General features: G+C 55.9%; 2 protein-coding genes across 2 annotated transcripts; one reads left to right on the plus strand and one right to left on the minus strand.

Annotated features, from left to right (window-relative positions):
- The first annotated feature begins 1,350 nt into the window (after positions 1–1,350).
- On the plus strand, positions 1,351–5,151 carry LOC136154497 (uncharacterized protein CXorf49 homolog). Its single transcript, XM_065916758.1, has 6 exons — positions 1,351–2,658; positions 3,737–3,802; positions 3,994–4,054; positions 4,765–4,788; positions 4,943–4,977; positions 5,089–5,151. Exons 1-6 carry the CDS (start codon positions 1,351–1,353, stop codon positions 5,149–5,151), a joined length of 1,557 nt encoding a protein of 518 aa, XP_065772830.1.
- A 3,249-nt stretch (positions 5,152–8,400) lies between these two features.
- On the minus strand, positions 8,401–12,134 carry LOC136154498 (uncharacterized protein CXorf49 homolog). Its single transcript, XM_065916759.1, has 4 exons — positions 10,869–12,134; positions 9,486–9,562; positions 8,602–8,611; positions 8,401–8,466 (listed from the first exon to the last, which is right to left on the minus strand). Exons 1-4 carry the CDS (start codon positions 12,132–12,134, stop codon positions 8,401–8,403), a joined length of 1,419 nt encoding a protein of 472 aa, XP_065772831.1.
- Positions 12,135–13,461: the final 1,327 nt, after the last annotated feature.

Below are 13,461 nucleotides of genomic sequence, written 5' to 3' on the forward strand. Positions count from 1 at the left end.
TAGACCAATGGCGTAAAATAGAGATTTTAGAAATACACCCTCACTTACAGAGGGTGTGCCAGGTAGCAGACTTGCTGGAAGAGAATAAAAGGGGCCTTTTTTTTTTTTTAAGTTTTAAGATCTTTGGATCAAAGCAAGGGCTCTGGAGTGAGATTGCTTGGTTTTAATGCTACCACTGATCCACACAGGCCAAATGACCTTGGTTCAGTGACTGAACCTCTCAGTACCTCTTTCCTCCCCCGTAAGAGGCTGGTAATCCCTGGTACTATAGTCCTAGGAGTGTCACAAGGAAGCATTACTACTTATGTATGGCACTTAGAAGAGTGCCAGGCACTGGGTCCTGCTGTATAAGTTGATTTTAAGAGATTCTGCCAAATTACCTCCCAAATAGATTTCTTGCACCTACCTCACAGAGGTTTGCTCCTAACTTCTCCCACTCTCAGAATGGTTAAGCTCTTGGAAGGTTGTCTTCCTAGTGTGTGAAACCTGATTAGTTGTTTTAGTTTACATCTCAAGAATCAGCAGTCGTGAGCACCTTTGCAAGTGTAAATGGACACTGAGATTCTCTCTTCTTTCAATTGCCTCAGATTGGAAAAAGAGCTGAGGGAGCAAGGTCAACCCCAGTCTGTCCCTCAAATCTGACTGCCAAGAACGTTTGATGGAGCAGTTGAGGCAGAGATGTTACAGAACAAAACTACGATCCCTTTGTCCTCTGGCCACTTAGGGAGAAGTACGCCGACCACTCATCACTGAGTGCGGGATTCCTCTGCCCATTCTCCCATTGGGTCATAAGACTTGTGGTGGAAGGGAGGCTGGCAAGTGCTTTCAGCACGTGCTAGGCGTCCAGCGCCTCCATCCTGACGTTTCATCCTCACCTCCCAGAGACCAGCGCCCTCAGTACCCTCCTGCCTCCCGCTCCACCCATTTTGTACACAGTCAGGGCTCAGGGATGTGACTCTAAGCGTAAAGGGGAGGTGGGACAGGAGGAGGTGGGAAGAGAGGCTTGACAGAGGTATACTCGCAGGATCACCTTCACCCACCAACTCCAAACTGCCGGGATGGCCCTTGGGCTGGGCAGCAAACCAGCGGAGGCCCTCGACCCCATTGGTTACACCTCGCGGGGACGGCCAAACAAGGCGCATGCTGGTTGGCAGGAAGCGGACCAATGAGGAGGCGGCAGGGCTGGCGCGCTGAAAGCCTCGCGTTATTTGCGGCCATCTCCTGCGTGTGGTGCGGCTGGTGCTTGACTGCGCACTCCAGACACCGCCCGCCTTACCTGCCCGAACCGCCGCCACCGCGACCCAGATAAATCATCACCGCCCCAGATCTGGCAGCAATCCATCTCACGACATGAGCTCCCCAGATGATGAGGTGTCTGCTTCGGGAGCGGGTTTCGGCTCAGACTGCGGGGAGCGGACCAGCGGCCTTGAGGCCAGCTTCACAGCCCCGCAGGGACCCGGCCCCGGCCCCGGCCCCAGCCCTGGCCCTGAGCCGGGGGCAACTGGAAGCAGCGAGGGTGAGGGCGGGGGTGGCTTCCCAGACCCTGAGGACTTTGAGTCAGAGCGGGAACTGCTGGAAGCGGGAGGGCCGGTGCTGTGGGGCCGCGAAGGCCGGTCTGGCTTCCCGGCCGACGACCAGGGCGATGCCCTGCAGCTGGCTGACGAGTCAATGGCGGCCATCCTGCAGCAGATGGCCTACCTGAACGTGCTGGGCATCAGCAGATACCTGTCCCAGGAGAGCTACGCGGTCGGCGAGGTGTCTGACTTGTGGGACCTCAAGGAACGTCCTTGCCATCGAGGCGGTGCCGCCCATAAGTGTGGGGAAGCGGCACAGGCTGAGGCTGGCCCTAACGGGGTCGGCGGGCCCAAGGCGGGCCGGGCCTGGGGGAACCCTAAAAGAGGCACAAAGAGTAGGTTGAACGTGGCTGTGGATCACCAGTGGCCTCCTTCAGAAAATCCAGCCGGGCTGCTGTCTGACCCCGAGTCCTCTGAGGAGTTTAGTGAGATAGAGTTGATGAGGGTGAGCATTTCTCCCAAAGACGGAGGCCGGGCCAAGCTCAAGAGCCCCGAGGATCCTGGGAACACACCCAGACGCTCGAATGTCCAAGGCAGGGAGAATCTCCTTAACGTGCCAGGCACTTGCCTGTCCTCGGCTCCGCAAGGATTAATTTCAGTTGTGGAAAAGCAGGGCAGGCAGGGCGGTGCAGAGCAGGAGGACATCTCTACCCCTAAGAAAGTGCAGAGTGTGCTCTGGGGGAAGGGGAACAGCCTGTCCAGCTACCCGGGAGTGGCAGTAGTATCAGCTGCTGCAGCTGCCGCTACAGGCAGTGGGCCGTGGCCCACTCCTAGGAGGAAGGGGATCCAGGAGAAGAAATCCCTTGGGGGCATCTCCAAACCTGCCGTGGAGAGAACCTTCCCTTCCTGGGGGCAGGGAGTCTCGGCCACTCCCCTGGAACCGGCCACCTTCCCCCCAATCTCCGGCATCCCGCTGCTCGGGAGGTCCAAGAAGGAGGCCTTGGTCCCTTCGGGAGTCAAAGAGTTCAAGCACACCGGTGCTGGGAAGAAATCCGTGGCTAGGCGAGCCCAGGAGTTGGTGGCAGCAATGGCGGTGTCGGGAGAAGACAACGACCCAAATAGAGACCCATTCCCAAAGGGTCAAGTGAGTAGGCCAGACCCCTCCTCTCTCCCCACTCTTCCCCCTCCCACCCTCCCCACGGCACAGGTCTTCACCCCTTGTCCCTCTCTCCATTCCTCAGGGGTCGTCATTGGGTGGCCCTCGGTCACTGGGTCATTAGGATGCCAGATTGGGATCCTTTTACTAGGGACAAACGTTAAGGTAGCACTTCGGGTGTGCTGGGCTCGGTTCTCCACCCTTGGCCTGTTTCCAGCCTCCTCCACGAGGCTGGGGCTGGAGTGGAAGGGAGAGCTGATAGCTGAATTGATTTGAGGGGACCCCTTAAAAGCTTCACAGAGCTTCGGTGTTTAGACGCATCACTTTCCTGCTTCCTACTTCCTAGCTCTTCCCCAAACCTTCCTTGCAGGGTGCCCAGGTTTCTCAGTGCCAAACTGTTGACCCCAGCTCAGCTCTGCCTACTGGCCTGGGGCTGACTGAGAGAGAATTTGCTAAAGTGATCAGCCTTTCAATTCTCTTTCCAATTCCCTGCCTCAGCTCCGTCTTGAATCACTCGAGCTCTCACACACACTGACACAGACATATAAATGCACTGGTACACACACGCTCGTGTGCACACACACACACCCTTACTCCAGATTAGTGAGAAATTTTTGTTTTTAGCTGACCACTGACAGGCCAGGGCCATCTTGTCCATGGATGCATCATGGAGAACACAGCAGCGCCAACCTCTACATCAGAGGGGCACGGGATTCAGGAAACTCAGAGCCCATGGCCAGTAACAAGGGAGGAGTCATGCCCAGAGGGCCTGGCCCCTCAGGTGAGTGTCCTGGGTTTTGATATGTGGGGAGGAGGCCAGGGGTGAGGGCAGAAACCTCTGTCTCTGACTCTCTCTCTCTCTTCTGGGGGCTCAGCCTTGCTCTCAGGCCGCTTCTCCCATGGGAAACAGGGTGTCAACAGGGCTGGACCTGGCCCCCTCACCTTCTGTGTGGGATTTGTTTGGCAGGGGTGATCGGTGGCAGTGCCCCAACAGCTAGTCTGGGCGTAGACCTGCAGGCTAATAGCCTTTTCCGTGAAGTGCTGTTTGCCCACATTGCTCTCCCAGGTGCTGGCTGTGGCTGCCGCTCTGGGAGGCTCGAACCCAGAACCAGAGTCTTTGCCGACCATCGTGGTGAAATGGCTGCCCCTAAGGAAAAGGAGGGGCAGGCCCAGAGAGAAGATTTGGACTGCCTGCCGGGCAGAGCAGGGGAGGCTTGATGCTAGCAGAGGGTGGTATGGCCTCACCTCACGTTAGACCCGACCTGGCCCTTTCCACCTCACTGGGAACCTGGGAAGCTGGATTGTGTGCCCTTTCCCTCTCAGGTGACCAGGAACCAACTGACCATCCCCCAAGACCGAAAAGACAGCAGCAGCTACCCGGAAGGCAGGGGTGTCCTCGGGTAATACTTCTTCTGGCTCCTGGAAATGCACACCCAAACCCCATGGTGGGATCTGGGTCCAAGTTCAACTGACATGTGTGGGGCCCCCCCACCCCCATCCCGAACCCCAGGGAGGGAGCCCACCTCCTTTCCCCGGAGGAAAGTTTTTCCCTTGCCAGTCTAGACACCTGGCTTTGGGATGGAGGGCCCGGGGGAGAGGAGAGGAGGAGGAGAGGGGAGGCGGGTGTATACTAACCATTTCTCTTCCTCCTGTGTCTGCTGGCCTAGTGTCTGGTGCTACAGAGAGAAATAGACGACCTTAAGGAGCAACTTGGTATGAGGAACCAGGGACAGAGAGCAGCAGGTTCTTAGTGCAGAAGCAGGGTGGGCCCTTGTGGTGGGGTGGGCTGCAGGTGCAGGGGGCCTTATAGGGATCAGCATTCCTGTGGGGAGGAGAACCTATCAAGCCTGTCCGTGGAGTGTGCGGTGCATGTTCAGCTGGGCGTGCGGACAAGTAGCAAAGTACTGTGTGGACTGCGTGCATACTCTGCCAGCCAGACGAGTCCTAGAGAGCTCCTGATAGGACTTGTAGAGATGCCTTGTTGATCTGTTGTGGTCTCTAAGGGTCTTGTTGGATTGTTCGCGAGACAGTTTTTGAATGGTTTGGGCATGGCCCGGAGCTTGAGAGCTCTTGACACATTACGTCTCCTTTTAGGAAATGGCTCCACATTTAATTCCGGTAGCGGGGAGTGATCAGGCCCAGAGCTCTTTGCATCGTGGTTGGGGGTATGTGTGTTTCAGGTTGCAGGGCTAGGTGATTCCCCACGGGGACAGGGGCACAGGTTTATATTCTGTCTGTCTGGAGCACCTGTTTATGCCTCTCCCTGTTGCAGCCTCCAAGCGGTACCTGGCTGACAAGTTCCAGATCGTTTGAAGTGAGTGTTACACCCTGCATGCCCCTTCCCACAACGTTGGCTCTTGAGCAAGGCTGTGGGCTGGCCCTGGCTTGAGGCTCTTCCCTGATTCTGCTGTTTTACAGGTTGAGTCCAGTATCTTCCTGCAAGAGGAGCAGCAGTTGACCTCCAAGGCCGGCGAGCTATAGCCAAGCTTGTTGCCTCTTGTTCTGCCTCCACCAGGGCATCCTCTGCCCTTTGTTTTGCCCCCTCTCTGCCCAGTGTCACAGCAGTGTTTGATTAAAGGACTTCTTATGTTCTGTGTTCTGCCCTGTCTCTGGGGGGTAGGGGTTAAGGGAGTGGGACGAGGCCTGGTGGGGAGCTGTTCCACGTCAGAACATTTTCCAGAACAGTACCTCTGGAATTAGTGTTGGGATCTCTGGGTCAGCCTCTGCTACCATCCAGGCCATCAGACCAGCGGAGCGCCCCCAGTCTGTGTTCTGTGTGGCCTCTGTCTGGCCACATTGGCACGTCCTCCCTTTTGCCTGAAGGCCCTTTCTATTTCTCTAAACACCCTCCTCTGGGGTTTAGCAGTTTCCATTCATTGCTGCCACTCTGCTTCCCTGTCGGAAGGAACTCATGACCCCCTTACAGAGCTCCAGTCTTTCACCCTTCCCTCACTGCACTCATTGTCCTGCTTACCCTGACCCCTCTGCTTTCCTGTCAGAGCACCCTCGATCCCTCCCCTGGCTTGTCATCCATGACCTTGCCTGCATGTTTACTTAAGCAGGTGGTAACAGGCACAGGTTTGCTCATCTTCCCCCTTCCTGGGCCCTACCCTCTCAGTGGATCCCCACCCCACCCCCCAGTACCAGCTTGCAAGCAGGAACCTGCATACTCTCCCCCTCTCCTGTTTAGCACTCACCCCTGAGACTCAGGCACCAAAACTTTTGCTCCCACTTCCTCGGGTTCAGTAAAGGGCATGAGGATGAATCTTGGACCCAGTGAACTGGGGAGCAGGAGTGAAGGTACAGGGAATACAGGAGAAATGCTCAGGTTAGTTGCTGAGCTGGAAGTCAGGAGAGGCGTCTGGTGCCAATCTGGGGCAGAGTGCACCCTGACAGCTAGAGATGGATGGTCCAGTCCTTGGAGCTTTCATATCCTCCCTGCCCTAGCCAGCTGACCAGCCTACACTCCTGCAGCCTGGATGTCTCTCTGCCCTTGGGTGGAAAGGGGCCTGTCAGGCTCTATGACAAGTATGGTTGGTAAGTCTGTGTTCTTACAAGGTCTCCATCAAATACTGTTCCATCAGCCCCATGACATAGATTTTCCTGCAAATGCTATTTCCCGGAGTGTCCCAGCTCAGTCTGCCAGACTACTTGTTAGGGCACCCAAGACAGGGTCTGAAATCTGTGTTCAATTTCTCCCCCCCACCCTGAAGTTTGAGGAGGACTTCCTTCTCTTAGCCAAGACCCCAGGGCTGTGTCAGCCTGTGACTCAGAGGGACACATTTGTATTTGAGTGAAGTGAGGGTAGGTTCTGCCTGACTCCCTTCCTGAAACACCATGGTTTTATTTCACAAAAGAGGGTTTGATGGTGGGTAGCACATTCAAAGCTTGTGCCTGGGCATCTCTCTGTGTGAATAAAAGTCATCAGGGATAATGCCCCTTGAGGCAGAAAGATGTGATTCAGGCAGTAATGGAAGTAAGAGACTGGTCCAGATCCGGTAAGGCATTGAGTGAGCCAAAGCAAGGGTCGGATCTGCTTTATTCAAGGGATGTTGTCACATTACCAAAACATAGAAGGAGAGGATGCAGTTCACCAAACCTCAGGACAGGACATCTCAAAATGTTGGAGTCGCTGGAGGAGGCACTGGATCCTAACTTGCAATTCTGTGATGTCTGCCAACTGCTGAGGGTGTGGATGGGTAAAAATGGGAAGGGTACATGGGATATGGCTGCCCATCTTAGAAACAGGAGAACCCCCCCAACCTGGGTTACTTGTGGGGAGTTAGGGGTGACTGCACCTGAGCAATGGGGAGCACTTGGGTCCACCCTTCCCCTATGCTCTCATGGTGACTTCCTTCCGGGGCTCATGGCATGAGGTCAGGTGGACAGAGCAGGAGGGTTGGGACCCGCAGAGACCTCAGGGTCGGAAAAGAACATGTGTGGGACTTACTCCTTCCACTCAAACCCCTCCTTGGAGCAGGTGGGCTTGATCACTTAGTTTGCAGCTGATCCAGTGGTTATTGCCTGGTGGTGTAGCCCATCTCGCTGTTGTCCGAGTGAGTAAATTTGCCAGAGACCATCCAGCTGAGAGGTCTCTGCCCACCGAGACATGTAGGTAAGTTGTGCCTGGGGAGAAGTTCAGCACCAGCATCAGCACCACCCTTGGACAGAGAGGGGCCTGGGACTTTGGTCACCAGGGTGAGGAAGTATAGAAGCTCAGGGAAGTGGAGGTGTGACGGTGTGAACATAACCCCTTGTTCACTTTCTAGGGCAGGAAGAATGTGAAAACACAAAAGACCACCATCCATCTCTAGCTGGCAGGGTGCAGTCTGACCCAGGTTGGCACCAAACAGATGCGTCTCCTGACGTCCAGTCCAGAGACTAGCCTGTCTCCTGTGTTCCCTGTACGTTCCCTCCTGCTCCCCAGGTCACTGGGTCCAGGCTTCATGCCAAAGTCCTTCATTGAATCCAAAGGAGAAGCGAAACTATTGGTGCCTGAGTCTCAGGGGTGAGGGCTAAAGAGGAGATGAGGACTGTGTGCAGGTTCCAGCGTGCAAGGTGGGAGTGGGGCGGGGGTGGGGATGGTACGGGCAGTAGGGACTCCAATGAGAGGGCAGAGCCTGGGAAGGGGGAGATGAGGGCACCTGTGCCTGTTTCCACCTGCTGAACTACAGGTGCACGCAAGGTCACCAATGGCAATTCAGGGGAGGGATCGAGGGTACTCCAATGGAAAATAGAGTGGTCAGGGTAATTGGGACATGAATCCAGTGCAGCAAGCAGGATGGGATGGAGCTCTGTGAGTCATGAGTTCCTTCCAATGGGGAGGCAGAATGTCAACGATGGATGGGAACCGGCAAATCCCAGAGGAGCGAATTTAAAGAACTAGAAGAAGCCTTTAAGGGAATGGGAGGATGGGTCAATGTGGCCATACAAGGCCCTCAGTGAACCCAGACCAGGGGCACTCTGGTGCCCTGCTGGCCTGGATGGGAGCAGAGGCTGACCCAGAATCCCCACCGCAGGATGCCAGAAGTACTGCTCTGCAACAGGCTCTGATATGAGTGGCTCCCCACCAGGCCTTGCCCCACTCCGCCTACCCCTACCTCCGAGAGAGAGGGTAGAGCACAGAATATGAGAAGTCCTTTAATCAAAAACTGCTGTGAAACTGGGGCAGAGAGGGGGCAAACAAGGGCAGAGGATGCCCTGGTGGAGGCAGAACGAGAGGCAACAAGCTTAGCCGCAGCTCGCCGGCCCGGGAGGTAACAGCTGCTCCTCTTGCAGGAAGATACTGGACTCCACCTGTAAAACAGCAGAGTCAGGGAAGAACCTCAAGCCAGGGCAGCCCACAGCCCTGCTCAACAGCCAACGTTGTGGGAAGGGGTATGCAGTGTGTAACACTCACGTCAAACGATCTGGAACTTGTCAGCCAGGTACCGCATGGAGGCTGCAACAGGGAGAGGCATAAACAGGTGCTCCAGACAGACGGACATAGAAGCCTGTGCCCCTGTCCCGGTGGGGAACCACCTAGCCCTGCAACCTGAAACACACATACCCCCAGCCCCGATGCAAAGTGCTCTGGGCCTGATCACTCCCCACTACTGGAATTTAATATGGAGCCATTTCCTAAAAGGAAACATAATGTGCCAGCAGCTCTCAAGCTCAGGGCCATGCCCAAACCATTCAAAAATTGTCTCACAAACAATCCAACAAGACCCTTAGAGGCCACACCAGATCAACAGGGCATCTCTACAAGTCCTATTAGAAGGAGCTCTCTAGGACTCGTCTGGCTGGCAGAGTATGCACGCAGTCCACACAGTACTTTGCTGCTTGTCCGCACGCCCAGCTGGACATGCACCGCACACTCCACGGACAGGCTTGATAGGTTCTCCTCCCCACAGGAATGCTGATCCCTACGAGGCCCCCTGCACCTGCAGCCCTCCTCACCCCAAGGGCCCACCCCGATTCTGCACTAAGAACCCGCTGCTCTCTGTCCCTGGTTCCTCATACCAAGTTGCTCCTTAAGGTCGTCTATTTCTCTCTGTAGCACCAGACACTAGGCCAGCAGACAAAGGAGGAACAGAAATGGTTAGTATACACCCGCCTCGCCTCTCCTCCTCCTCTCTTCTTCCCCGGGTCCTCATCCCAAACCAGGTGTCTAGACTGGCAAGGGAAAGACATTCCTCAGTGGAATGGAGGTGGGCTCCCTCCCTGGGGTGCGGGATAGGGGCGGGGTTGGCCCACACAAGTCAGTTGCACTTGGACTCAGATCCCACCATGGTGTTTGGGTGTGCATTCATAGGAGCCAGAAGAAACATTACCCGAGGACAGCCCTGCCTTCTGCGTGGCTGCTGCTGCCTTTTCGGTCTTGGGCCATGGTCAGTTGGTTCCTGGTCACCTGAGAGGGAAAGGACACACAATCCAGCTTCCCAGGTTCCCAGTAAGGTGGAAACCGCCAAGCAGGCTCTAACGTGAGGTGAGGCAGTACCACCCTCTGCTAGCATCACGTCTCCCCTGCTCTGCCTGGGAGGCAGCTCAAAACTTCTCTCTGGGCCTGCCCCTCTATTCCTTAGGGCAGCCATTTCACCATGATGGAGGCTCTGCATTCGAGCCTCCCAGAGCGGCAGCCACAGCCAGCACCTGGGAGAGCAATGTGGGCGAACAGCACTTCACAGAAAAGGCCATTAGCCTGCAGGTCTACGCCCAGAGTAGCTGTTGGGGCACTGCCACAGATCACCCCTGCCAAACAAATTCTACACAGAAGGTGATGGTGCCAGGTCCAGCCCTGGTGACACCCTGTTTCTCATGGGAGAAGTGGCCTGAGAGCAAGGCTGAGCCCCCAGAAGAGAGAGTGAGTCAGATACAGAGGTTTCTGCCCTCACCCCTGGCCTCCTCCCCCATATCAAAACCCAGGACACTCACGTGATGGGCCAGGCCCTCTGGGCCTGACTTCTCCCTTGTTCATGGCCACGGGCTCTGAGTTTCTTGAATCCTGTGTGCCTCTGATGTTGAGGTTGGCCCTGCCAGGTTCTCCATGATGCAGCGATGGAAAAGATGGCCATGGCCTGTCAGTGGTAAGCTACAAACAAGATTTCTCACTAAGCTGGTGTAAGGATATGTGTGTGCGTGTGCGTGTGTGTACCAGTGCATTTATATGTCTGTGTTTGTGAGAGCTCATGTGATTCAAGACAGAGCTGAGGCAGGGAATCGGAAAGAGTATTGAAAGGCTGATCTCTTTAGCACATTCTCTGTCAGTCAGCCCCAGGCCTGTAGGCAGAACTGAGCTGGGGACAACATGTGGCACTGAGAAAGCCTGAGGCCCCTGCAAAAAGGTTTGGGGAAGAGTTAGGAAGTAGGATTCAGGAAAGTGATGTGTCTAAACACCGAAGCTCTGTGAAGCTTTTAAGGGGTCCCCTCAAATCAATTCAGCTACCAGCTCTCCCTTCCACTCCAGACCCAGCCTCGTGGAGGAGGCTGAAAATAGGACAAAGGTGGAGAACCGAGCTCAGCACACCCAAAGTGCTACCTTAACGTTTGTCCCTAGTGAAAGGACACCAATCTGGCATCCTAATGACCCAGTGACCGAGGGCCACCCAATGACGACCCCTGAGGGATGGAGAGAAGGAGCACCGGGTGAAGACCTGTGCCCTGGGGAGGGTGGGAGGGGGAAGAGTGGGGAGAGAGGAGGTGTCTGGCCTACTCACTTGGCCTTTTTGGAATGGGTCTCTATTTGGGTCGTTGTCTGCTCCTGACACCGCCACTGCTGCCACCGACTCCCGGGCCCGCCTAGCCACGGGTTTCTTCTCAGCGCCAGTGTGCTTGGACTCTTCAGCTCCCAAAGGGACCAAGGCATACTTCTTGGACCTCCCGAGTAGTGGGATGCCAGAGATTGGGGGAAAGGTGGCCAGTTCCAGGGGAGTGGCCGAGATTCCCTGCCCCCAGGAAGGGAAGGTTCTCTCCACAGCAGGTTTGGAGATGCCCCCAAGGGATTTCTTCTCCTGGACCCCCTTCCTCCTAGGAGTGGGCCGCGGCCTGCTGCCTGTAGCGGCAGCTGCAGTAACTGATACTACTGCCACTCCCGGGTAGCTGGGCAGGCTGCCCCCCTTCCCCCAGAGCACGCTCTGCATTTTCTTAGGGGGAGAGGTGTCCTCCTGCTCTGCATCGCCCTGCCTGCCCTCCCTTTCCACAACCGAAATTAATCCTTGTGGAGCCGAGGACTGGCAAGTGCCTGGCACGTTAAGGAGATTCTCTCTGCCTTGGACATGCAAGCGTCTGGGTGTGTTCCCAGGATCCTCAGGGCTGTTGAGCGTGGCCTGGCCTCCGTCTTTGGGATAAATGCTCACCCTCATCCGCTCTATCTCACTGAACTCATCAGAGGACTTGGGGTCGGACAGCAGCTCAGCTTGGCTTTCTGAGGGGGGCCACTGGCGATCCACAGCCACGTTCAACCTACTTCTAGTGCCTCTCTTAGGGTTCCCACCGACGTGGAGAGGGCCGGCCTCAGCCTGTGCCGCTTCCCCACACCTCTGGGTGGCACTGCCTCGACTGCGGGGACGCGCCTCGAGATTCCACAAGGCAGACACTTCGCCGACCACATAGCTCTCCTGGGACAGGTAAGCACAGGTGCCCAGCAAATTCAGGTTGGCCAGCTGCTGCAGGATGGCCGCCACTGACTCGTCAGCCAGCTGCAGGGCGTCCCCCTGTTCGTCGGCCAGGGACCCAGGCCGGCCTTCCCAGCCCCACAGCCCTGGCCCTCCCGCTTCCAGCAGCTCCCGCTCTGACTCGAAGCCCTCAGGGTCTGGGAAGCCATCCCCGCCCTCACCCTCGCAGCTTCGCAGTGCCCCAGCCTCGGGGATAAGGCTGGGTCCCTGCGGGCCTGCGGAGCCGGCCTCAAGGCCGCTGGTCTGCTCCCCACACTCTGAGCTGAAACCCGCTCCCGAAACAGACACCTCATCATCTGGGGAGCTCATGTCGCGATCTGGGTGGCCACCGGACCTGGGGTGGCGACGATTTATCAACCGGGTCGCGGTGGCGGCGGCGGTGGTAGTCACGGCAGGCGAGGCGGGTGTCGACTGTAGCTCGCCGGCAAGCAACAGAAGCACCACACGCAGGAGATGGCCGCAAATAACGCGAGACTTTCAGCGCGCCAGAGCTGCCGCCTCCTCATTGGTCCGGTTCCTCCCAACCAGCACGCGCCTTGTTTGGCCGTCCCCTCGAGGTGTAACCAATGGGGTCGACAGCCTCCTCTGGCTTGCTGCCAAGCCCAAGGACCATCGTGGCAGTTTGGAGTTGGTGGGTGAAGTTGAAGCTGCGAGGATACGTCTGTCAAGCCTCTCTTCCCACCTCCTCCTGTCGCACCTCTGCTTTCTGGTTAGAGTCACAGCCCTGAGCCCTGACTGTGTACAAAATGGGTGGAGCGGGAGGCAGGAGGGTACTGAGGGTGCTGGTCTCCTGGGAGGTGAGGATGAAACGTCAGGATGGAGGCGCTGGGCGTCTAGCACGTGCTGAAAGCACTTGCCAGCCTCCCTTCCACCACAAGTCTTATGACCAATGGGAGAGTGGGCAGAGGAATCCCGCACTCAGTGGTGAGTGGTCGGCGTACTTCTCCCTCAGTGGCCAGAGGACAAAGGGATCGTAGTTTTGTTCTGTAACATCTCTGCCTCAACTGCTCCATCAAACGTTCTTGGCAGTCAGATTTGAGGGACAGACTGGGGTTGACCTTGCTCCCTCAGCTCTTTCTCCGATCTGAGGCAATTGAAAGAAGAGAGAATCTTAGTGTCCAGTTACAGTCGCAAAGGTGCTCATGACTGCTGATTCTTAAGATGTAAACTAAAACAACTAATCAGGTTTCACACACTAGGAAGACAACCTTCCTAGAGGTTAACCATTCTGAGAGTGGGAGAAGTTAGGAGCAAACCCCTGTGGCGGTGGTGCAAGAAATCTATTTGGGAGGTAATTTGGCAGAATCTATTAAAAGCAACTTATACAGCAGGGACCCTGTGCCTGGCTCTCAGTGGTTCCTTGTGATATTCCTAGGACTATAGTACCAGTGATTACCAGCCTCTTACAGGTGAGGAAACAGGTACTGAGAGGTTCAGTCACTGAGCCAAGGTCATTTGGCCTGTGCAGATCAGTGGTAGCATTAAAACCAAGCAATTTGACTCCAGAGCCCTTGCTTTGATCCAAATATCTTAAAACTTAAAAAAAAAAGCCCCTTTTATTCTCTTCCAGCAAGTCTGCTGTCTGGCACATCCTCTATAAGTGAGGGTATATTTCTAAGATGTCTATTTTAGTTCA

The sequence above is a fragment of the Muntiacus reevesi genome, chromosome X, assembly GCF_963930625.1.
Source record: "Muntiacus reevesi chromosome X, mMunRee1.1, whole genome shotgun sequence".
Classification (NCBI taxonomy): domain Eukaryota; kingdom Metazoa; phylum Chordata; class Mammalia; order Artiodactyla; family Cervidae; genus Muntiacus; species Muntiacus reevesi.